This window comes from Haemaphysalis longicornis, unplaced genomic scaffold, assembly GCF_048455015.1.
Source record: "Haemaphysalis longicornis isolate Haplotype H1 unplaced genomic scaffold, Haemaphysalis longicornis Haplotype H1 scaffold_1, whole genome shotgun sequence".
Taxonomy (NCBI): domain Eukaryota; kingdom Metazoa; phylum Arthropoda; class Arachnida; order Ixodida; family Ixodidae; genus Haemaphysalis; species Haemaphysalis longicornis.
In genome coordinates, this window is record NW_027526203.1 from 169,772,787 (window position 1) to 169,797,779 (window position 24,993).

The window sequence follows — 24,993 nt, forward strand, 5'->3', positions numbered from 1 at the left end:
TCACAACCTGTTGCATATGAGCTAAGTCTGAGCAGAATGCCTCATGAGTTTTAATTAAATTTATCTCTACTAGCTTTCTATAAAATTCTTATTGAATTTAGTCGTAATATCTTGCTGCCTGAGAGTCAGGTTTTCTGGCAAGTTTTAACACAGGAGCTTAGCAGGGGCTCGAACTGTCTGACGGTGATGTCCGCCATCCCAGGTGCTACCGCTTCCAAGTGCTCCCACGACGAAGGGATGGGACGTCCACCGCGCGATTTTGGTTGATGGGGCGAGGCATGCGGCGCAATAGCACCCCACATATATGCACCGATAAGCAACCAGTCCTCCGTGGGTGGGCTATAGAAACGCAATACAGAGTCTATTGAAACTCAACATAATAAAGGCAATAAGATGCTTGCTGCGTGTTCGTTATAAAACGTTTATTGCCTGTCTAATGACCACAGTCCACACATTAGGAGTTCGATCAACCCTATGGAAAGGCAATATGAAGTTTGTTAAAACTCAATATAGTGACGGCAATAAAATTCATGTTGCATTTTTGCAATAAAAAGTTCATTGACTTTGCATTTGCCGCAGTTTTTAAGACGGGAGATTTGGTTCCCTCTACATAAACGCAATATGAAGCGTATTAAAACTCAATGTCTTGAAGGCAATAAAATGTTGGTTGAGTTTGGGCAATACAAAGTTTGTTGACTTTTTAACGAGCCCAGTCTATAAGCGATGAGTTTTAATTGACTTTTTATTGACTCTGTAGAAACACAATAGGGGGTCTATTAAAACTCAACGTCCATTTTCATGAGGTTTACCTCGGGGTAAACCTAGAAAACGGCACAGCCATCGCCCCCAGGTGGCAGACGAAACTAGCAGCTGCTGGAAGGAAGTTGGAGCCCTGGAGAACGCGACATATTGCCCTCTTCTCTAGGGCACATGTCTGCAACGCCGTGGTATATCCGGCCATCTTGTACGCGGCCCGAGTCTCGACCATTGCCGCAGGCTCAGTGGCCAGGCTACATCGGTTATTCGCTGTTTTTGAAAAAACTAAGGACACACATTACTTTGGAAACCAGGTTGACCGATAAATATCGTTCATCGCTGTTATACCAAGTGGACCCGTACCTTACATACCCGTGTGCGTCTCATCTGGGTCGTTCGGTCGACACGTTAATACATCGCCTTCGCCTTGACGTGGCCTACACCAAGAAATTTCTTTACCGTATTCGATTCGCTGATGACACCTGCTGTGCTTGTGGACACCAAACTGAAGATGTGCATCATGTCCTGCTTGAGTGCCCTCTATATGCGACCGAGGGGAAAAAACTAAGTGATAAGCTTAACCTGCTATCTCGGACACCCCTATCCTTGCCGAAACTGTTGGGTCCGTGGGGCAATGTACGCAACCAAACGAAAGCCCTCCTTGCCTTAAGGGAATTTTTTCAAATGACGAAGATGTGTGAACACTATTAAATGCGTGCACTTTCCTCTGAAACGCTCTGAAATGGGTGTGGAAACACACAAGGGTGTTATGTATATCGGCGAAACTATCTGTGTCGCGTCGTGGATGTCGTCTGTATATAGATGTGTATAGTTCTCTTGATTTTTTTAACTATATTCCACTGCTGTAAGGAATCATATATATATATATATATATATATATATATATATATATATATATATATATATATATATGGGTGTGCTTGTGTACTACACAGAGCAAGTAGTTACTGAGTGCGCATCTTTCATCCACTGCTGTCTCAATGTACTTAATCTAACCCCTTGTGGTTCCTTAGGACAAGTATTGTACCTTTTGTATACTCCAATGCCTGGAGTAGCCAGCTACTGTTTGGGTTTGAGCTAAACTCTCCAATAAATAATTATTTCTCTCTCTCTCTTGTCTCGCAATCCACGTATGAGCCATGCATGCGCCGCACAAACGTTTTCTGGAGCGCTGAAGCCGGGGGGCTTGGGCTCGTTAACATAGAGCTTAAACTAACTCTGCAACGATTTCTGTTCATCAGGGATCACCGAGATGGCTTCCTCCAGGCGGCAGTACAAAATGTAGGCGCGTTGCACCTCGTTCCTTGGCTCGTAACAACAGCGGAGCTTCAAAGTGGTGCCCGTGCAACAGGTTTTTACAGAGAAGTGGCGGGGGCGGTGGCCCTCTTACAGGAACGCTTCTCTTGGGAATACCTCTGTTCAGTGAAACCAAGGAAGCTGTATTGGGACCTCGTGGTACAGACCCTCCCACCGCCCATATACCGCGGCGCCTACCACCCCTTGTTTGCCCGAAAAGTGACGTCCTGCAGCGAGTACGGAAGCTCCCTATCCCTACTAGCGCGAAGGACTTTTTCTTCCGCTTTCACACGTGTGTACTGCCTACAAAGGCAAGACAGGAGGAGCGGGTTTTTTTTCCGACGGGAGGGGCCAACTGTCTACTGTGCGGAGGGAACGAAACGGCCGAGCATGTATTAATGGACTGTGACACGGCGTTCTACTTCTGGGATGAGCTGCAGTGCTCCTTCAACACGCGCTGGAAGATCACCTGGACGAACTTGAAGTTTGGGGATGCGGCCTCGGAATGCCCGCTCCTTCGCGACTGTGTCCATGTAATAGGGCTCCACTCGCTATGGAGGGCGAGAGTCGACGTGGTCGAATGCACTCAACACCCCCGACCGGCGTGGCGGCATTTTGTGCAAAAGGCACAATGAACAATGGCCGCCCTCGACGGGGCTGAAGCAGACTCCGAGCTACGGGACGCACTGGGGCGGGGCACGCGTGCTCTCATGGATTTCAAGTCACAACAGCAGAGGAGATGGGACGCAATTTGAGGGCTGGCCCCGGGTAAAACTGGAGCCCCCTTCCACCAAGCAACGGCTTTACCCAAGACCTCCATTTTCTCCCTTCCCTCTACCCCGTTCACTTCAAACTTTGTGCAATGATACAGTAGCCTATAGTCAACCTCTCTTGCATAAATTTCACCAACTCTCTGTGGCTTTGTGGGCAATACTCCTCGATTGGCTGGCATTTACTGGGCAAAGCATACTGGCCCTCTCCTCGCATGATTGCCGAACGCCTGCTTTTTATGTTTAAGTGAAGCCATGTTCTGTTGTACTCAGAAACCACTGTAATCACTCCATTCGGCACTGTATATATTTGTAAATAAAGTTACTGTTAAAGAAAAACAACAACGTCGTAGCCCAGTGGGTAAGACGACTGACACTAACTCTGTCTGGTCTACCAGATACAGGCTCGAATCCTGCCGGTGCCTGTGTGATTTTTTGCGATGGCAAATGCTATGCGCACGGACGCGGACGGACATTGTGCGGTCTCAAGGTACTTAGCACCTAAAAAGCTTTATGCTCACGCAGCCATATTTTCAGATGACGTGACGCAAGCAGGCAACTACGAGATCAAGTTCTTTCAGGTAGTCGGTCTGGTGAAAGCACGAACTCGTAGGATGTGCAAGCCCCTCCATACGGCCATCATTCTTGCATTGAGCGGCGGGCGCTCTTCCGTTTACTGCCATTAATTTTGTTTACCGTAGTGGTCGAAGTTTTGCGGCTAGCGCGTTGAACGCTATACACTCTGCAATACACTTTAGGTAAGAAAGTTGTTGCTGGGGTCAAGCTCAAGTGCTCTCCTATTGAAGAAGCCGCGTTTTGGGCCGCAGTGAAGCCGAAATTAATCTCGGAGTTGTGCGATCCATTGAGGTTAAAGCGTGGTGAGTACTATAATATCTGCAGATTCTTCGCCGACATAGCATTTATTCTTTTTTTGCGCTGCATTGCCGTATAAGGGCTGCCTTGAAAGTTGTGCTGCAATTACAAATGTTTATGGAAACGATTTAACAACCGTGAGAGCTTGAGCGCCTATGAGCAGCGAACAGAAGAGCGCGTCAGTCTAACAGACAGTTAGTCTCTGTAGGGGATAATACTTGGGATTTTAAAAGTATGTTTTGGGCGTACTCATACCCTATAGTAAAATGCTCACATCAGCACGCAACTCCGTTACAGCCGCTACAGTGAAAACCATTGTCAGTACGTATAATACCTTGGTGGCTTTCGGACAGGGATTCAAAGATCAAATTTTTATTCCCTTTTCTCCTATCTTGCGATATCAAACTGCGGAACAGGACTGCTGCTCTTCCAGGCACAGATCCTATCAAAATACGTTTTGTTTTCTTCTACTACTCTAAATTAGGTATGTCGACAGAGTTCAGCTGGAAAAATTTACAAAGAAGAACTTTTGTGTTCAGAAGTGCAAGCTACAAGCTTCCTATGTGGCTCATTTTCTGGAAATCTTCTAGTCCGAATAGCGCATAAAGTATTGTCAAAATCCTCGGCAATACATTTAAAGAACGCCATTAAGACAAGGAAGTACCTACGCCGTGGCCCACGTGCACACATCAAAGAAGGGGAAATGCTGCCTGTGCGCCGCGTCAGTTGGGAACGAGGCTATATTTCTCCTCCCCAGATGGAACGGTCCACACATTCATTACGGCGACGTCAAAGTCTATCAAGCCTAACCAGCTCACCATGTTGGATTCCGCGTGTTAGAGCGAGGCCATTCTCCGCTAACTGCGCTCAATCTGTCTCCCTTTAACTAACACCAACCAAGGCTTGTCTGTACAGATGTAGCTTCATTGTCATGTAGTTGTTTATTTTCTTGCTTGTGGATCCAATGGATAACGGTGCGTTGTTTGTATTTCTTTTTTCTGGACTTCGGGTGTATCCATCTTAATTCTAGTGCATATTGTCTTCTCCGTGGCCTGTACCCCACTCCGTTCCTATACAACTATGCGCTCCGCACATTTAATGCATCCGGATACGAACACACGCAAGCCCAGTGAAGACATCGAAGGGAGTGCTTTCCGGATCAGCATGTTAGAGAAGCAGACCCGCTAGCTTTTAACGCGGCCTTTAGAGGCCTGTGCTAACGTCAAGATAGAGGGGGGGGGGGTAGAGACGGAGGGAGGGAGCAAGAGGCTATACACGCTACCTGGAATTCGCTGTTCTGCTCCGAATGAAAGCCGCAACCGGATCAAAGGAGTAACAGAAAAGATGATTGATATGGATCACCAATACAAAAAACTGAATCGCTGGCGCTCCGAAAGGGGATGCACAGGGAAGCTGTTGCAAAACAACTACAGCTGTTGACGGGGGTATCAGCGGTATTATTACTTTACAGTGATGATAGTGATAATCGCTTTGTAGTCGCTGTGGAAGACAGTAGTTGGTTTCACAATAACGCCCTGCCTGGCATATCTCTTGCGCCGAGCTCCTCTATCCACCACAGTCGGGCCCTGCCTGGATTCGCGCTGGCGTCGAGCCTCTTGGGACCGTAGGTATTCGATTCTGGCAGCACGCGGACGCTGGTAGTATTGCCGCTTGTTCTCCTTTTACCGCTTCCCGTATTTACACTGCTCGCCGAGAGTCGTTGCTTTCCGCGGGCGTTTACCCGTAGCGCTGCGTGCATCGTGCAGGCGTTACCAAAAGGCGCGCCCGGCTGGCGTTTGCATACAGCGTCCACCAAAGCGGCTAACTCTCAGCGCGGGTTTAATTCCCATTGTCTACGATGCGTTCCATGGTTGCAGCACCAAAAATGGCTCACAAAGAAACACTCGGCGCGCGCCATTTATCGTTGGCTTCGACGCGTTCCATAGGGTGTGCATCAGAAAAAAAAATATTCGGGCACATAAGTCTGCTTCTTAGGGGCTTTGTAGGCGAAAGCCTGGCGATACATATTAAAGCGAAAGCTTTCTTAGTGCGACAGATGGCGTTCTGTTAAAAAAGTAATGCATTCCCACATAGACTGGTTTGCCGAACAAAAAGCTCTGATAAGCGGCGCGCGCATTAAACTGGGCTTCTATTGTGGCAAAACTGCTACCTGAAAATCACGAGAAGGAAGCAGTTCTAGATAAGACAATACACGCATCGATCATGAAGAAGTAGTACAATAGTATACATTTATTTCATGAACCACGTATCGGTACACATTTAGATCGTTCGTAGATGCGTTTGCTTAGTGCGCAAAAGATATTCGCATGGGTTTGTTCTTCGTTTGCGTTTTCGGTTTTTGAAGGATTGGTTGACTGTAGGGTTTAACGCGCCGACGCAACGCAGGCGATGAGGCGCGCTGTAGTGGAGGGTTACGGATTAATTTTGACCCCCTGGGGATCAAAATTAACGTGCGCCTAAAACTTCGTACACACGGGCGTTCTCGCTTTTCACCTCCATCAGAAAAGCGGCCTGCGGGTTGGGAATCGAACCCGCGACCTCGTGCTCAGCAGCGCAACGCCTTAGCCACTGAGCCACCGCGGCGGGAGTTTTCAAGGTTTGACGATCGACTGGACGCACTTTCAGCTTTCGCGCTTCTCGCAACATTTTTTGGGAAGTTACGAAAAATGTTTAACAACTTCTTTGCAGCAACGTGGCATTCGCATTGTTTTCGTTTCTTTGCTTTTAGCCGCGAATTACTCCATCCGCGTTCTGTTCTGTTACACCATGTATGCGCCCCTGTCATCCCTTTCGCTTCTTCGTTTTGCGGCCTAAATTACGTCAGCAATATTATCGGCACACGCCGCAGTTTCCCTAAAATCAGGGTTCTGCGTGGCTAATGTGACCCTGTTCTACTCACGTTCCATCGCGTTGAAGTCTCACGCAGCCCGCATTGTTCTACAACTTTTGCGCTTGAAATTCGTAGTGTTGTGAATATTGCGAAAAGGGCGCATTGCCCCTAGATTCTCCCGATTCCAGGCCAATCCCCCAAGTGTGTGTGTGTGTGTGTGTGTGTGTGTGTGTGTGTGTGTGTGTGTGTGTGTGTGTGTGTGTGTGTGTGTGTGTGTGTGTGTGTGTGTGTGTGTGTGTGTGTGTGTGTGCGTCATGGAGGAAACAACAAAAACGACAACGAATTTTGTTCTGCGCTGATACATGTGGAGATAGCACAGTTGGTAGAGCTATAGGCTGCTTCTGTGCAGACGCGGGTTCAAATACCACCGGATCAAACATGTGTTCTTTATTTGTTTACTCAGGCGGCTATTTTCTTGACCTGAAGAAGAACGGCGTTTTCTTGCGGAATGGGGCGTCAAAGTCTTTCGCTTAGTCAAACACATAGAAAGGAAAAACGCGTGCATTTCCGTTTTTCAGTTAGGCCACCGACACACAAAATACCGACAACTGGCACACTTGCTATGATCTATAGATGTCGTAGCGCCGGCGAAAGGACCCTAAAGTAGACGACTGCTTGGCTCACCCTTCGTGGCAATGAAGGCAAACCTGATGATAAATGTGTCGGCTGTGTAACCAGCCAATTGTCTACAGTTTTAAGTGCGAATGCACTTCTTAAACGAGCTAGAATCGTCCGCCGCCGTCCGCATTCCGCCGCCGTCCGCATAGCAACAGCGGCGGGTGCGCGCGCTCCTCGTCTTCCTTGGCAACGGGGGGAGATGGGCGCGCGCTGCCTGGCCGCTGACATGGCACATACCCACGTGGGGGATTGGCCAGGAATGGGGCGTGAGAAGGGCTAATGCACCCGCTTAAAGGAGTACTGACACGAAATTTCAAAGCTGAGATCCGCTCTAGCAATCAAGTACAACGACAACACAAATAGGTGTCTGTGCATGGCACATACCCACATGGGGGATTGGCCAGGAATCGGGCGTGAGAAGGGCTAATGCACCCGCTTAAAGGAGTACTGACACGAAATTTCAAAGCTGAGATCCGCTCTAGCAATCAAGTACAACGACAACACAAATAGGTGTCTGTGAATAAATGCATCTTTCTTTCTTTGTAGTTGTGTGTGTGTGTGTGATCTCTCTTTCGCGAACATTACCGAACCGCGCAAATTCAACTCCTGCATTCGCACTTTCACATTCTTCCCCTCGGGGAAATGCGGGGAATTTTTTCAGTGCAGCGGAGAGCTAGTCGCTGTGTCCGCCATTCTGAGCAAAGAGCAATACGGAATTCGATGTGGAGGCAATAAAAGACAGGTGAGATAAATAAGTATTAGAATAGCAAGCTAGAAACAACTGAGACAAAAAAAAGAACCACGCAAACAAAATGTTGTTTACGTTAAAGAAAGCCACTATGCAGACCAAGGTGATTCAGGTAGCGAATAAAATATCACTCTTAACCTTTTGCTAACAAGATTGCATAGGCCCAAGTTAAGAAAAAGTGTCATAAATGAGAAGAGATCCCTCCGGACATTGCGACCGGCGTGCATGAAAGCATGTATTAACACAATAGTACAAAGACGCCGGCCATGAGTGATCGTTAGTCGCTCGTTTGATAAAAGCGTCTGTATGATATGATTAGTATCAGTGTTCATTTCCGCAAGCCTCCACTTACGCCAAGGTATCTCTTAACCAAGTGAATGACAACGTGCGGGCAAGTAGGAAACACTCGCTTGGGAGGATAGCGAACCAGAAATGCTCAACGGTGTGATGTCGTCACTGGCGGCATTGACGAGGGCCACATGGCGTCAATGACTGCGCGGCTCATGGCGGCCGCCCGCACAGTTTCTTGGTTGCGTTTTGTTTTCGCAGTTAAACGTCAACCTGGCGAACTTCGTCGGATCTAGAACGACCGAATCACCCGGACGCAGTTAACAAGGTCATGAAGACAAAATAAAACTTTGTTGAATGTGAAAGAAATAGCCTATGGTAACTCACTAATCTTTATTCAAGCCAGAAGAGGCGTTTTTTAACCGAAAAATGCACGAAATAATAAAAAAGCTTCCAAATTGCCGCCTATAGCGACGCAGTAAAGGCAAGAATGACGCAATACTGGCCAGCGCTAAAACCACTGTAAGCGGTGTGTTAACGCCGCGCTAACATTCAAGGGATGCGACAAAACGTAACTAGAGGGCGCTACAATGAGGGCGTCTTTTTTCGGGTATTTCCGAGCACCACGCTGTTTTGAGAGGAAGGAAATTGGAAAGACTTCGCTTCGGTGAGGACGGGATAGGTTGTGTTTAGGTTAGTTTGAGATTGGGTTTAGGTTTGCTTAGGTTACGCTTCGTTACTTTGAGACAGCCTTTTTAGGTAGGTGGTGCCCGCGGAACGACCTGCACACGCAGTGACCCCACTATAATCCCCCAGTCGTGTTTCTTGGCGGTTGCTTCGGCCGGCGGCCGCCAGTCGCACAAAACAAGATTCTGTGACGTCATAGAGAAATCGCCGGAGCGATATTCCCTTTCAATGTAGGTACGAGCCCGGCACTTCTCTTGTGACGCAAGACGTCAATTAAGCGTGTTGATATGCCGCGCCCCACCTCTAAACCGACCTAAATATACCGAACCACCCTTATTTAAGAAAAGAATGCGCAGAATTGAGCTAAAAGAACATTTTACCATACAAGTCATGGGTCTTTTAGGGAAAAAAAGAATGGCATTGCTGGTGCTCGAACCCGGTCAGGATGTTTGTTCCAAAACCCCCGATTTTATCCCTAGGCCCTAAAAAGGTGGGTGTTTTTAGCAGTTGCATAAAAGGATAGGACTGTTTCAAGCAAACCAGTATAGATGGCGCTGGGTGCGCACAGGAAATGCCGGGCTTGTACTTACAAGGAAGCGGAATCTCGCATCGCCGTATAGTGGCTGGGGAGTCGCCACAGCTTCATCGGTTTTTTCTCAATATCTCAATTATCTGTTGGAGGTTTGCTATAACATTTGTACCATTGTTATCGGGACAAAGTAGTCTTTCAAATGAGCTAAGCGTGTATTTTGTCCTCATGGCCCCTTTAATGACGCCACTCAAGCCCGTGACCTAAGACTGCCGGTTTTTTCGCCGTCACGCCGGCTCTTTTCAACCTACGTAGGTGCGCTGGCATTACCTGGACCGTATAGAAAACAATATGACGTGCAGTTTGAATTTAAAGAACGCTGCCATGATGGGTTACCTATGATATGTTGGCTCAAATGGCCCCAGGTTCTATTTTCGCTAGACAATATTGATACGTATGAACCGTGCAACCAATGCCGTAGTTCGAAAAAAAAAGACGTTGTTTGTGTATATATACCTTTTTTCCTACACACTTTTCTGGCAGAAGTGTTGTTATTTATTTTTTGTAACGCTTCTGTTCCCTTTAGTTGAAAATGGATTAAATAAGCAACCTCCATTAAACCCACGCCTGAAAAGCACTATCAAAAAACATGCCGGGGTTCGCCGAGACATGTTTGACACCTTAAAAAAGAGCAGGGCCCGTAAGTTATTTCCACAAGGCTCTGCAGCGGTACGGCAATCATACTGGTACACCCCGCAACGAAATGGCGGAGTTTTGCAATGCATGTCAAACCAGTTTGCGCGAGTTGAAACCGCAATGTTCGTTGCGCAACCGCGTGTTGCGGGACACCGGCCCCGCAATTACACCACTTGCTCCGTTTTCCACCCACGCTGTCACAAACGCGCATCGCTAAATGCCGAAATAACGTGTTGTGAGCATCTAGGTGCTTACAATACTCGTCGGTTGCCTTGCGCGTAATATTTGAAACCGCTTTAGCCGCAGTTTTTCTTGGCGACGGGATACCACCAACTATTGAAACAGCGAAGCTGTTTAGCAATTCGTTGATTTCGGCGTTTCACAAAACTCAGTATAAAAAAAAAAAAGAAATCACCAACACCGGCAGTATTAGAACTTGTGTCTGGTAGATCAACAGGGTTAGAGTCAGTCGTCTTACCCACTCGGCTACGACCGTTTTTTTTTTCTTTATTGCCTCGGCTACGACCTTGAGTCAGACAGCTTACTCATTCGGTTGTGAGTGTGGGGAGAGGAATTACGCCACCTGCTGGACACAGAACACGAGATAGGGTACAATTAAGTTGCACCGGCGGGCGGCTAGTTTAAGTGTGCGCGTTCCGTTCGTTCGTTATGCTTCTTCGATTTGCTCCGTTGCCGTCATAGCAACAAAGATGGAGTGAAGGTCGTTGCGGCAGCGAAGACGAAGCAAATCGGCAGCAATCGTGGACCTAAACCGTCGTGATGGTCATGAAAGTTGCGTACAGCTTCAAGTCTTGCGCGTCAGTATGAGCTTCGAAAGGAATTTTTATTTTCTCTTGTAACAAAAGGAAGTACAAAACACTCGTGGTTACGCTTTTCCACGTTTACATACTCGGTCCGTCCGTTACATTGCAGGACGACATCTCTCCTTGCTATTAACAAAGCAGATACGAAATGAGTGAAAAACTAACATTGCATGAACACGAATGCAAATGACATACACTTCTTGGTACATAAATTGTGCACTGAGCTTCCCTCATTTTTGAGGTTTATTAATGTACGCCGCTTTATCCAGTCCCTTATTAGAAGGCAGAACGTATTTGAGCCCGCCCGCCAGAGTGGATCAGTGGCTCAGGTGTTGTCAGGCAGTCTGGAGGAATCGGGAGCCCTCCACGACGGAGGCTTCACAGTCCACGTATTTCCCACATACCAAATATATAACGTGTTAACACGTCCTCACAAACGCACCTCTCGGTGTCATTCATAGTGACCCAGAGCGCGAAAAAAAAATTCAGAAACCGAACGCCAACACAGAATGTTATGGTAGGTGTACCGTATGTGCAGCAGTGCCTCTTACTGCATCGTTCGAGGCTTTAACTGGAGAACTTTCACAGTGATATGGTCATGTTGTGGCAGTCTGGTGCCATAACAGGCATCATTAAGCGTTTTCTTTACGTGCTTCATACTGCTCAAAGTGTTAAGCTCCAACTAAATGTATACGCTTGAGTGGTACGTATGGGGGAAGAGTACAGATTTTTGAAGCAAGAGACACTGGCTCCAGTCAGTCGCTTTTCCTGAGTTATTTTTTCTTTGTGCTTAAAAGAAAAGGTAGAGATGCAAGATGTTTTTTTTTATTTTTTCTCCTTTGTGAGATTAGCTATGCCCAAGCGTTTCACTGGCCGTCAAGAGAGCGTGCGACTCAAACGTAACAGCAGCTAATGGCGCCATTCAATGACAGCTGAACAGTTACCTTCCCCAGACCGACCTGCAAAAAGCCATCCTGGTAAATGTGTTGCGAGAAAAGGTTCACGGTGTTGCGAGAACTAAGAGAGTTAAAGATGGAGAAAAAGACAAGTTGGAACGTAACACCTCAAGCGAAGGCAGTAAATAAGGCAGCGACATTCTCAACGGGCAACAGTTCCCTTCTGCTCGAAGTAGTACAACTGCCGAGTCGGCAAAGCAACTGATTTGCGCTCCCTGGCGGACAAGCGTTTGCTTCATCCATTTTAATGCGAGCGTAGAAAGAAGTAGAGAAAAAGAAAGGGGCGTACAATCTGAAAACGCGCGACGCTCGGTACGATGAAAGGAACTGCCTTTGCCGAGCTGTGAAAAGAAATCAGCGCCAAACAACTGCAAAACGAATTGAGTTTTTCCATATGGAAGGATACGCGTTCAGGCATTTCGATGCTGTTTTCCTCTCGAACAGTTTGACTTTCTTTTTGTTAGTCTTTTTACCCTAGCTTTCAATCCTGTCGCTCAAAAGCTGTTTTGTAGATAGGTGGTCAGAGATTTTTTTTTTTTTTTTTTGTAGCGCAGTACAGGTGAACAGCGCCAGTCAGGTGGCTGTCCAGAGGCCTGAAGATGTCGAAATAAACGTACTTGAATAGAAAACAGCACAAAACAAACGTCTTTTTTCTTCGATTTTCGACCTAATGCTCCGCCTGTTATCTTGCCTAAAGGGAGAGCGAAGGACTGGCAATTGAACAGAACGAAGTTCCTTTTTGCACTTTTCACGTTTCATGAGCAGCGGTAGATGGTTTTTTGAAGTCAAAAAACGAAAAAACAAACAGTGATAAACACACTGGACGTGCAAAGACTGCTTCCGATGTGCACCTGTATATTGGGTCCCTTATACGGCCGTTCCCCAGAGCAATAGTGGTGATAGGAAACGAATCACATCGCGGCATGAAGTTGACGGGGCTTGATCCAAGTTACCATTTTTGTTTTTGTTCCGTAGTGTAGTGTCGAAAAGCGATCTACATTGTGCGATCAAAAAGATAGAAAGAAAGAAAGAAGAGAGAGAGAGAGAGAGAGAGAGAGAGAGAGAGAGAGAGAGAGAGAGAGAGAGAGAGAGAGAGAGAGAGAGAGAGAGAGAGAGAGAGAGTTTAGGCAGTTTACGGATGTCGCCATCTTTAGTTTCGCGCATTCAGCGTTGACGCTATCCTTGCTTCTCTGCCGATTGTGCCAGCGTGAAATCCACTGGGTTATTCCAGCGCGTTGTTGTCGGTTTTGTTGGCAGTATCCGATAAATTATTTTTTCGCCTCCTTCTGCCCGCCAATACAATTGGCGGTTTTGACGCACATCAAATAATTCAGAGAAATACAGATGATGATATAATTGAGAATAAATATCTGTCGCAGGTTTTCCGCAGTTAAGACAAATGAATTGTACAACGGGTTGTACGCGCTGGGCAGGCATCGCTTTATGCTCACATCATATGTGGGCTCAAATGCCACTTGTTCAATTTATTGACGGGCCGGTGCATATTAGTTGTACCCTGCCATGTGGGACCACAAGGCGCGCACTTTTTCTTAACTTGGAAAAATTCGACTCCAAATGGTTGAGTCTTTCATCGAAGCCTATCAACACGAAGCCTATCAAATCAATCGGCAGCTGTCATCTTTTGTGAATTTATTTTCGAGAAAAATAATCAAGATTGTTATTCTTTTTATTTTTCAAAGCTGTTTTGTAGCAAAAAGTGCCCACATCATTAATACAGGACATTACAACGCGCGACGCGCAGTATGAAGTGTCGCTTCCAATAGTTGGGTACGTTCAGCATAGACAAGAAGGCGACAAGTGAGAGGTGTGCTTAATACCCCACTGCAATATTTTAGACTATAGGCGGCCGTATGAGCGGTTACAGTCAGCGCATCGTTATAACAGGCCAGCGCAGCATCTATGCCCGAAAGTAATACAGGAGACTGGCGGGATTTACAGACGATAGTCGTTCTTGGTATAGATAAACGCTGAAAATTCGGTCTGTCCGTCCGTACGTCCGTCCGTCCGTCCGTCCGACTGTCTGTCTGTCTGTCTGTCTGTCTGTCTGTCTGTCTGTCTGTCTGTCTGTCTGTCTGTCTGTCTAAATCAGCCAGAAACCAAGTTGCAGCACTTTCCTCTGGGTAACTGATAAGTCGGCTCTCTGGGCAGCGACGCTCTAGCCGTAGGGCACCGGGGGACCGGCTCTGGAGGGTCACTTATTAAGCTATTAAATATGGGTGTGTGCGAAGAAAGCTGACAACCTTATTAAAGAATTAGGGAGCTACCCTTTTGGGGCTACAAGACGCATCGTCGCTTGATGTCATTTGCAGTGAAGTAACCATATACGCGACCTATTCTTTTATTTAAAGGCTGGCAAGCAGGATCTGCAGCGCTGGTGACAAAAGTTATTTGTGTGGCCTTATGATCCCGTGGTTTGTTTACATTTGCGTTCGCTAGTTACGCTCGTTGTACAACGAATCAGCGTTGGAAGCAAGAGCTGTGTTCCTTCTATCCACTGTTCGCAGTTGAAGAGACGGAATTTACCGCAAATCCATTCGTGTCGTGTTTCGGTCGCACGGCCAACATTGCCGTACTTCTGCTCACTATTGATACAACAGTGAGGAACATAGCGTTCATTAGCTGTATTTCTTGATGCTTCTACGAAAAAACACGAACCCGATTTTTTTCAGCGGAACCCAGGGGGCCTGTTACGCGTGGCGCGGTGAAAGAGAAACAAAGTGACTTAGGGCACCTTAAGGGTAGATGGCTACACGAAAACGAAATGCACACAATGTTTTCTCCATGATAAAAACAGCCAATGACCTGAAATTGAAGCATCGGCAGCTCAGTATCAAAACCGAATACAAAAGACATCCTAGTTGGCATAGCGGCCCAAGCGCCTTGCTTAGATCATTTGAGTTCCCAGAAAAAAAAAAAGCTTGCTTCGCTCTCACAGACGCCACTCACTGATATGGTGTATTGGTTTCGTTAAAGGTATAGGGCTCTCATCGAAATAAAGCAGGAGAAACTTAGCTACAGACTTGCTTAGATGAGTCGAACTATATCTTCAATGTCAGTGTTTTTTCAGAGTTCCCGCATAGGTTTGGTAAGACAGGTGAGGAAACACCTGACGGAGGAGTTTTCCATGGGTAAAAATTGTGACAAAAGAATTGGTGGGCCTGCCGGAGAGGTATGGTTAAGGCGCCAAACGGAGGGGTGTTCCGCGGGAGGGTCTGCTTGAAGGTCGTTCAGTCTCCCCTAATAACCAAAAAGGCTGTTTCAATGTAACATGCAACATAACCTAAGCAAGCTTAATCCAACATAACCTAACGGTAACACCATCTAAAAGCAATTTAAACCGAACCTAACTTAACGTGACCGAGCCTAACCACTGTTCTTTCAATTTCATTTCATTCAAAACAGCCTTATGCAACGGAATATATATATATATATATATATATATATATATATATATATATATATATATATATATATATATATATATATATATATATATATATATATATATATATATATATATATATATATATATATATATATATATATATATATATATATATACAGAAACATAGGTCGGCAGTCTACAACGCCAAAGGAGGCATAGGGGTGTGGTTCGGCTCTATTTTTTACTACAGTTAATTAAGTTAAGATTTTTTTTTAATATAAGGAAGAAAGAAAGAAAGAAAAACACGCGCCCAGAGTGGGGACCGAACCCACGCCTTTCGATTAGATCTCGAATGCCTTACCAATTCGGCTATCTGGGCGACTGTGTTCTCCTTCACTTTCTGGGCTATTTATATTTACTAGAAGTGTATCTGACGCTTGAGGGTGGTAGCCAGCGCCACTCTGACTACACGGGGAGAAGGGGACCTTCTTTTCAACCCCCGGGGCGTGACTCAAACGTCTACAGCCTGTCATGAGTGGGTAACTGGCGGGAAGCCCTCTTATGCTACCTAGGCATCAAGGCTGCCAGAACCGAGACCCTCGCTAGGCTTTCGCAGAATAACATAGTAAGGAAATGAGGAGCTCGTTGAGGAAATACAGAAACATAGGTCGGCAGTCTACAACGCCAAAGGAGGCATAGGGGTGTGGTTAGGCTCTATTTTTTACTACAGTTAATGAAGTTAAGATTTTTTTTAATATAAGGAAGAAAGAAAGAAAGAAAAACACGCGCCCAGAGTGGGGACCGAACCCACGCCTTTCGATTAGATCTCGAATGCCTTACCAATTCGGCTATCTGGGCGACTGTGTTCTCCTTCACTTTCTGGGCTATTTATATTTACTAGAAGTGTATCTGACGCTTGAGGGTGGTAGCCAGCGCCACTCTGACTACACGGGGAGAAGGGGACCTTCTTTTCAACCCCCGGGGCGTGACTCAAACGTCTACAGCCTGTCATGAGTACAGCCTGTATATATATATATATATATATATATATATATATATATATATATATATATATATATATATATATATATATATATAGCGAATCAGAATAGGAAATGAGGGGCTCGTTGAAATAAGTCAGAAATAAGGGTTGACAGTCAAGAAAACCTCGGAAAGCAAAGGGGAGGATATAGTAGGTCATAGAAACAGATAAAGAATTTGGAAAGAAAGTGGAGAAAGAATGCCCGCCAGGTGGGATCCGAACCCACTACCTCCAGAATACCGGTCTGGTGCGATAACCACTACGCTACCGGCCGGGCTATTTTTCCCCTCCACTTTCTGGGGTATTTATGTCAATGTAATTTTTTCCTGTGCTTGGGGGTGGTAGCCATCGCCACTCTGACTTCTCGGGGTGAAGGGGACCTTCTTTTTAACCCCCAAGCCGTGACTCGAGTGTCTACGAGAGTGGTCGACCAGCGTTGAACCCTCTTAAGCTTCCTATGGCACCAAGACTGCCAGAACAGAGGCCCTCGCTATTAATGTAGCGAATCAGAATAGGAAATGAGGGGCTGGTTGAAATAACCCAGAAATAAGGGTTGTCAGTCAAGAAAACCTCGGAAAGCAAAGGGGAGGATATAGTAGGTTCTATTATGTCCTCCCCTTTGCTTTCCGAGGTTTTCTTGACTGCCAACCCTTATTTTTGTCTTATTTCAACGAGCCCCTCATTTCCTATTCTGATTCGCTACATTAATAGCAAGGGCCTCTGTTCTGGCAGTCTTGGTGCCATAGGAAGCTTAAGAGGGTTCAACGCTGGTCGACCACTCTCGACATGTCGTAGACACTCGAGTCACGGCTCGGGGGTTAAAAAGAAGGTCTCCTTCACCCCGAGAAGTCGGAGTGGCGCTGGCTACCACCCCCAAACCAGGAAACAAAAATACCTTAACATAAATACCACAGAAAGTGGAGGGGAAAATAGCCCCGCCGGTAGCGTAGTGGTCATCGCACCAGACCGGTATTCTGGATGTCGTGGGTTCGGATCCCACCCGGCGGGCATTTTTTCTCCCCTCGTGCTGAGAAGCACCGCTTACCCCACGCAGCAGATGCGCCGTGCCACGTTGTTTCTATTTTGGAGGCGTCTGTCGGAATACAGAATCGTGCATAATTGTCGTCGAAAACGCAGATGGAGAGATTTTCGACGCTTTCACTCAGGCCCTTTTGACACAGTATGTATTTCAGGGCCGATTTTAAGTTGTGAATGCCTCCGAAGCGGCTGCATCTTAAGCGATATGGTTGTTATGTTTGGCCGAAGGAGAATTGCTGCTTTCTAAAACACTCGGGCCTAAAATAATATTTATTAATTACTGTAGACCAGCGATCGTGTTAAGATACACTGCAATGCGCCGAAGCAGTTATTCTGAGAGGACACCATGATAACGTTTCTCGAAATCACGAAACATGATGCAGGTAGACAGCGTACGCTGGCGCCCCATTTCCGAGACATTGCAGTTGTGATTGATTCGATTTTTTGTGAACCTTGAGCGTTAGTGCGTTTTTAAGTGGTGTCGAAATTTTTACAGTTCGCCCGCATACGCATGAATCACTATTCGACAGTAATTTTAGTCATTACCTTTCGAAACGTTCTTTGAAACTGTCCTCTAGTCACGAGCACGTGTACGTTTGCGAGCAGCCGCTGCTTGCTACGGAGTGTTCCGCTTGCGCGCCCATCTTCCTCCCAAAGGGCTTTACCTCGATGCACCAACTCATGGCGATACCGACGTGCTTGGAAAACTGAGAAAGAGCTTGTGGTAACGAGCGGCGATTTCGCGATCTCCACAGCGCACGAGATTGGTCATATACGCTGCACCTCCAGCCGATTATTTTTACCGAAAAAGGTGAAAGCACCATTTAAGGTGACAGCATTCAATGCCTGATTGAGCAAGAAAGCCGGTGGCCGTGGGCGTCCGCCGTCTGTGCCATTCCACCTCCGGTTTGTGAGGAGTTGGTGATACAGAGTTGTTACACATACTCGGGAAGCGGTGGTTGCTCATTTCAAGACAATGGGCTATGGAATGACGTCAGTGAAGAGCGGAAGGGCCGTCTTCAGGTGCAGGTCCAGACTATGTGCGCCCATGTAAGAGGCTCAGCACAAAATGCGCATAATAGGCACGTACCCAAGATATTTTCTCCAGGGGGGTTGAAGGGGAGGGGGGCAATTCATGGTAACTTTTGTATGCAAATGGTGGGGGGGGGGGGTTAACATCACTAGTGCTAATCCTATTAGCATCCAGCGTTTACCATAAAGGCACGAAAACGTGCAGAGACAAAGAGAGATACGCCTTGGCACACATAGAACCAGGTCAAATGGTCTCGCCCAGGAACGACACTACTGAGAACAAGTAAACCGCAAGCGAAAATGTCAAATAAATGTTTCAATTATATTCAAATATTTCAAATGTTCACATATCTCAATTCAATAGCTCTGGAAGAATTTTTTTTTTAGATCCCTCGTTTACAGCTCGACCCAGTTAAGTGACAAAAGCGGCCGGTTTTGCAATATGGGTAGCTGCTTAATGGTGCGGGGCCGCTGGTGCTGTGCAATTGCGTAAAACGCAAAACGCAGCGATCCCAGAAACTCCGCGGCCACCTCGAAAGTCCAAAAACATCCACATAAACAGAGAAGAGAACGGCTTCCGCCGGGAGAAATGAGTGATAAGTATATAGAAGCGCGATTCCAAATACACGAAATCTCCTCTCCACCTGCTTAGCCATTTTCTCTGCTTCCTATTTAAATTAAAATTTCTGGATCCTGACGTCCTTCACATATGACTATTCAATTTATTATCTGCTGGTTTTCCTTCGTGTTGGGCTGTTGCCGATTGGCTAAGTAGATGGCTAAGTACTCGACTCCTTGGAATTCCTGTTGCCGATTGGCTAAGTAGATGGCTAAGTACTCGACTCCTTGGAATTCTTGTTTTCCGTCGCCAATTTTGCATAAGAAGGGCCGTAGGGTTGGGGGGGAAAACAGCCGAGATAACAGGTCATATTTACATTGCTCTCAGAGTTAATAGTTATCGCAAGGTGTCATGGTGTACGCTGTTCGGAATATTTTCTCTTTTCTACCTTAATTAAATCAAATCACACGTGGGAGGGGGGGGGGGGGGTGTCCGCGAATACGCCAATGTAGTGGGGAGCCGTCACTCAAGGAAATAATAAATAAACGGGAAAAGTTGAACGCAACTAGCATTTCCTCCTGCCGCGATGCTATCAAGTCCTGGACTTGTATGGCGGGGCTTTAGGGATGGGTGGTCGGCGATTGGGGGAGGGTAGGAGAAGAAGGGTATGGGTTGTTATTTTTTGAATTTCTTTTTTTTTTTTTTGGCGGGTGGGGGGGGGGGGGGGATGTCGCTCGCCCCTCTCTCCCCTGGGTACATATTGGTGCAGAATGGTGTGAAGCATCCGGCACCCGGCGTCTACAGCAGTAGAACGTCCCCCGACCCAGCCATTGGCTACGTCGGGCGTCTTTCATCCTAGCCTCAACAAGGAAAAAATAACACGGCATTTTGACTCCTGGGCTGAAAGGGTTATGGCTTCTCATCCCAAGAGGAGAGAGGGATGACGTCAGCGAGGAATGGGAAGACCGTCTTTTAGTGCACATCCAGAGGATGTTGCTCAATGTGGCAGGTTCTGTGCATAATGTGGATAGGCTTGCGCAGAGTCCCGTAGAAAAGCGCAGAGGGCCTCCTCCGGTTGAATGCAGTTTGATTTCAGCACGCTGCGCGCGGAGTTTCAGTCGCTCAGTGCCCACTAATGCTTCCGTATTCACAGCTCATAAGATGGGTTTATGTGCCTTCGGAGTTTTTTCATTAAAGATGCCTATGACTTCTATATAGCATGAAGGCAGCAGAGAAGCCATTCGGAGCCACTTTAATCAGTCACTATGCATACTGCCATAATTTTATCACTTGTTTGGTTTTAATGCGAAAATTAACCGCACCAAAGCTTTCATTTTCGCCGTTTTTTTTTTTCGCTTGGAGCACGAAAGTTAGTTGTCCTCCGTGGAGGAATGTGAAGTCCGTTTGTCCCTGCGCCCGGTAACGCACCCGTGTATGGGCATGCAGGGACGAAAAGGTTCGAGGAAGAGCGGTTATTCAGAAAGCGGACAATTGCGACGATGATCACGCGGCATTATGGAGACGACCGTATCCATAGCTTTGCGTGATCATCGTCATCGTGATGATCATCGTCTCGTGATCATCCAGCCTCAGCCAAGCAGCTGCGACAATGTCTGGTGATATATGCATACGGACTAAGGTTACATTTCGGTTTGCGCCTCTCTACGCGAACAGCAATGGCTTTTCTTACGCGGGCCTACTCAAGATAGGGTATATAACACCGGCGAAAGAACCGACCTCGCAATCGCGTCGCGCCAGACACGTGGGGCTCTGGTTTACCGTTTCCGTTATCAGCATCACTTGGATCAATTACGGTTAACCACGGACGCGATCTTTGCATAGAGCCGCCGGGAAGAGAAAGCATCGTGCGTGAAAAAGATACTCCACTCACCCTGTGGCCGGTGCGGGTGCCGTTGACTGTAATGTTGGTCTTTCCGGCGCGTATGGTGTACTCAACGGGAACCGCCGGGGCCCCATTGCCGGCTCCTTCCGAAACTCCGGGAAAACCAGCGGCCGGTGTGGTTTTCCACGAGTCGGGGCGAGAGTAGGGCACCGCCGTTGTCGTTGTCCGGGTCTCAAAAGTCAAGGTGGTCGCCCTGTCGTCGTCGCCGTCTGGATGAGGCCCAGCCAAACCGCCTTGGTCCCAAGTCGGCGTAGTCTCCGGGCTCGGTCCACTGTTCCCTTCGTCACCACCTTCCTCGCAGCTGGCACCACCGCGACATCGTGGAGAGTCTTGCGTGGAGTCCATGGAAGGGTCGAGAGTATTGTCTTGCTGCTGCTGCGCATGCGCTTGCTGCACGAACAGAGTCATGCTGGTCAACAGGAGAGTGGCCACGCAGAGCCCCGCGCTCGAGCGCGTCCGGAGGAGCCGTGTCACCGGCGTCCTCTTCGAAGTCATGGTGGTTGGCATGAACAGCACGTTAGGGCCGCTATCGCCACGGAACCGACGACCTGGAGGTCCTGCAAAAGGACAAAGGGGAGAGGGATGGATTCAGAATAATTATTTAAATTTCACTGCGGGTGGAAGCCTCGCGTCACATCTACGAATTGTGATTTTTCGCTCTCGAGGACCGAGGCCACGGTCTGACTGCCCAAGAGCTAAAATGGAGGGATGTTTGGTCAACCGTCCACTCATTTTTCAGTCTCATGACGCGCCGCATCTCTGTGACGTGTGTCATATAGTAGCGCCCGCGTTGGGAATCGAACCGGCAACCTAGTGCTGGCGACCGCAATGACTTCTTGCACATGGCCCCGAATATCCCGTTCGGCGTAGTTGGAGCTACCCAATCAGCGCATTTTACTGTAGTACATGACAGCATGCCCCGGCCTAATGCCATGGGCTACCTGCGTCTCCCCTGCCAATGTTGCGTTTCTGGTAGTTTTTTTTCCGCAGCAATTTTAGCATCCGCCACGGTGGCTCAGTGGCTGAGGCATTGTACTCTTGCGGAGCCCAAGGACGCGGGTTAAATTCCAGCCGTGCTGGCCGTTTTTCTGGTGGAGGCGAAACAGGAAAACACCTGTTTGGCCAGATTCCGGCACACGTTGAAGATCCCGAGGAGGTTGAAAATAATCCGCTGACTACGGCTCGCCTCATAGCCCAGGTGCGAAACCGCCAAAAAATAAAGAAAAGAAGAAAAGAACGAATATAAATCCGTTTCTCATATCTAATTTACAACCGATTGACATTCCTAAGTAATAGTTTGGTATTAGAAGCCTCTCCCGGCTTTTTTTTTTTTGAGATTTTATCTATTTGATGGCACTCTCGTACTGCGGGCGAGTAGTGAAGGCCTCTAGCAGCGGGCATTCATGATAATGGTGTTTGTACAGTAGCTTGTAATGATGGGATGAGAGGGTTGCTGGGTCCACACTTTCATAAGTGCCGCAGTGGTCAGGAGGCCAGTAAAATTCGTTTAGGCGGCACAGTGGTAAAGTAATGCACTTTGTGCCAGTAGCCGTTCATAAGGTCGACGACACAGAGCTGACCGGATCCTCGCCGAAGATCGCATACCTTCAGGAGGAACTTCACTCAATGGCCTGAAAAGCACGACACAAGGTCGTGAGCTCTGTATCCGTGGAAGCGGTAGTCTGAGCAATCCTGAATTCGACATACCGGCAAAGTTGCGATTCAATAACAGGGCCAACCAGAAGATAGCCGTTCGTGCGTAGATGTAAGCCCAGTCACTGCAGAATTTCTCCTTTTCAATAAAGGTCAGCTGCCAAATCGCTGTGGCTATAAATCCCTTTGCCTTCTGTAATGCTAGGGTAATAGGCCCAAAGGAATCCTCACCTCGGACCTCGACGCAAACGCGTAATTTGATCCATGGGATGTTCTAGATGGCATTTTAGCAAACGATCGGAGATTGCCTAACTGGAGCAGGCGATTGCAACCACACGTGTTAGCGCCCTTTGGCACTATTTTCATTGTCACCTTGCATAGAGCCAATGGCTACCTGGCAATATTTTTTTTGTCGCCTCTATCTGCGGTAGGCAGCAAGGTATGCGTGCGTGGCGAAAATTACGGAGTGCAATGCTTGTGTAATGCCTCTTTTAATGCGGAAACCTTATATATCTCATCAAATGAAAGAAGTGACCCCAGTTGTCGTCACCTACGACACGAATGGTATCGAGAAGGACGCCGCTGTAACAAGAAAACAAAAATAACAAAAGCCCACTGAGCTCGTGCGGGACTAGAACTCAGGTCGTTCGAGCAACTGTCAAGTGCGCTATCCACAGCGCTAACCAAGCATGCCGTGCCAGCATGCAACAACAAGTAGCCTGATGTGTGCCTAGTGACAGGTGATGTCACGGAACGTGTGCGGAACAGGGGCATGTGGAGGAGAGCGTGCTCTGTGTCAAAGCTTATAATTGCCGTAGTGACTTTTCCCGCCTCTAACTTTGTTCAAATAGCAGCTGATCGTGCACGCGAATCCCGAAGAACCCAGCGGATGCCGGGAAATCTATCGGAAATTAGCCGTAGCAACGAAGCAACACTGACGCTCCACGGACATTCCTGGGGGTGCGGTGCGGACAAAAAAATGACGTACGTCGTCCACACATCCTGCAATGTATTTAGGGCAACAGGGGCCTCTAACTAGTTTTCTTCCCTCCATGTCCATTCCGCTTAGCACTGCTTTGAAGGTTGCCAGACGAAGGAGATATATTTCACCAGCGACGAATAAATTCCCGCTGAGGCGGGCATCGTTTGTGAAGCTTGGACAAACCGCTCCCGATCCCTGCGCCGACACTCCGGGCGGTCGGGAGCCCCCTCTTACCTGCCCCTCGTGTTTACGCACGGAGGCGTGACGTGCGGTCACGTGATACACGGCGTGCTGCGGGAGGGCGTGTATTTCCGCCACAGCCCTCTGTATCGGGGCTACAAAAACTGCATTTGGGAATTTTGCAAAGGGACGTACCTCGTCCGTCCGAGGCACTGAGAATTCTGGTCGGCTTCGAAGACCGGAGAATGGTCCAAATAGTACGGACGCCTGCACACCCTTCTCTTACCGGTAACGACAACGCTCACGACAAGGCTCGAGGTTTGGTTAAGCGTGCCGATCACATCAAGGAAGCTAGTGAGCACTTCTCGTGTGCTGGGATGGGGAGGGACCGCATGGCCTCGTCCAGAGACATAATTAATCATCACAGACTAGAACGGTTTAAATATCCCCTGCTCACTGTACTCTCAACAAATAGCAGTCTGGAGCCTGGCGCCGCTTACAGACAAATACATTCCCCAATCCGGTCATGTACAGCCATTGTTAGGCTGGGCTCTACACGAGCGAATGTAAGCAATGTACAGGCTGGGCAGACCTACGCCCTATTATTTGGGAATGTCCCCTGCAGCAGAAGGATCCGTGAGGTGCTTCGTTATTATTAAGACCGAGAAGAAGTGGGAGACCGTTCTGCACAGCTCCGGCTTTTTGTTTCTCTCTCTCTCTCTCTCTCTCTCTCTCTCTCTCTCTCTCTCTCTCTCTCTCTCTCTCGACGTGGTACAAATACCAACCAGACAGTGGAAAAACCCCAGCCCCCTCTCACTCCCGGTGACGTCACGCCTATCTCTTCTAGACGAAGTGCCCACGGGGTCCCCCGTGGGAATACCGCTATAGCAAACTAACCTCTTGTGCGGCTAGCTTTTCTCCCTTTGTCCTAACTCCTTGATTCCTCCTCTAAAACCTGCCTTTCGAAAAACGTTATTACAAAAGGCCACGCCAGGCTAACGCAAAAAAATGACGAGAAAAAAAAACGAGGCCGACGAATACCCTACCACAGCCACTTTTGGTGGGCATTCTTGATAAATATACGCCCGCGAAGCCATGAAATGGGTTCTGCAATAAACATGTAGGACTGATGACACACGTATGGTGCTCCTTAAAGGGGTCCTGAAAGGCATTTTGAGCACACTAAATAAACAAGCACAATCGTTAGGTTCGGTGGTTAACGTCA

At 47.6% G+C, this 24,993-nt stretch overlaps 1 protein-coding gene across 2 annotated transcripts in view; it reads right to left on the minus strand.

The window, feature by feature from the left end:
• Positions 1-24,993, minus strand: part of LOC144139284 (CCN family member 2-like) — a 471,813-nt gene that overhangs the window by 65,515 nt on the left and 381,305 nt on the right. For both annotated transcript variants that reach the window (XM_077671689.1, XM_077671684.1), the window contains one exon: positions 20,942-21,510. In XM_077671689.1, the coding sequence (XP_077527815.1) occupies positions 20,942-21,460 (519 nt within the window). In that variant the 5' untranslated portion in view covers positions 21,461-21,510. The remainder of the gene's footprint in view (positions 1-20,941; positions 21,511-24,993) is intronic.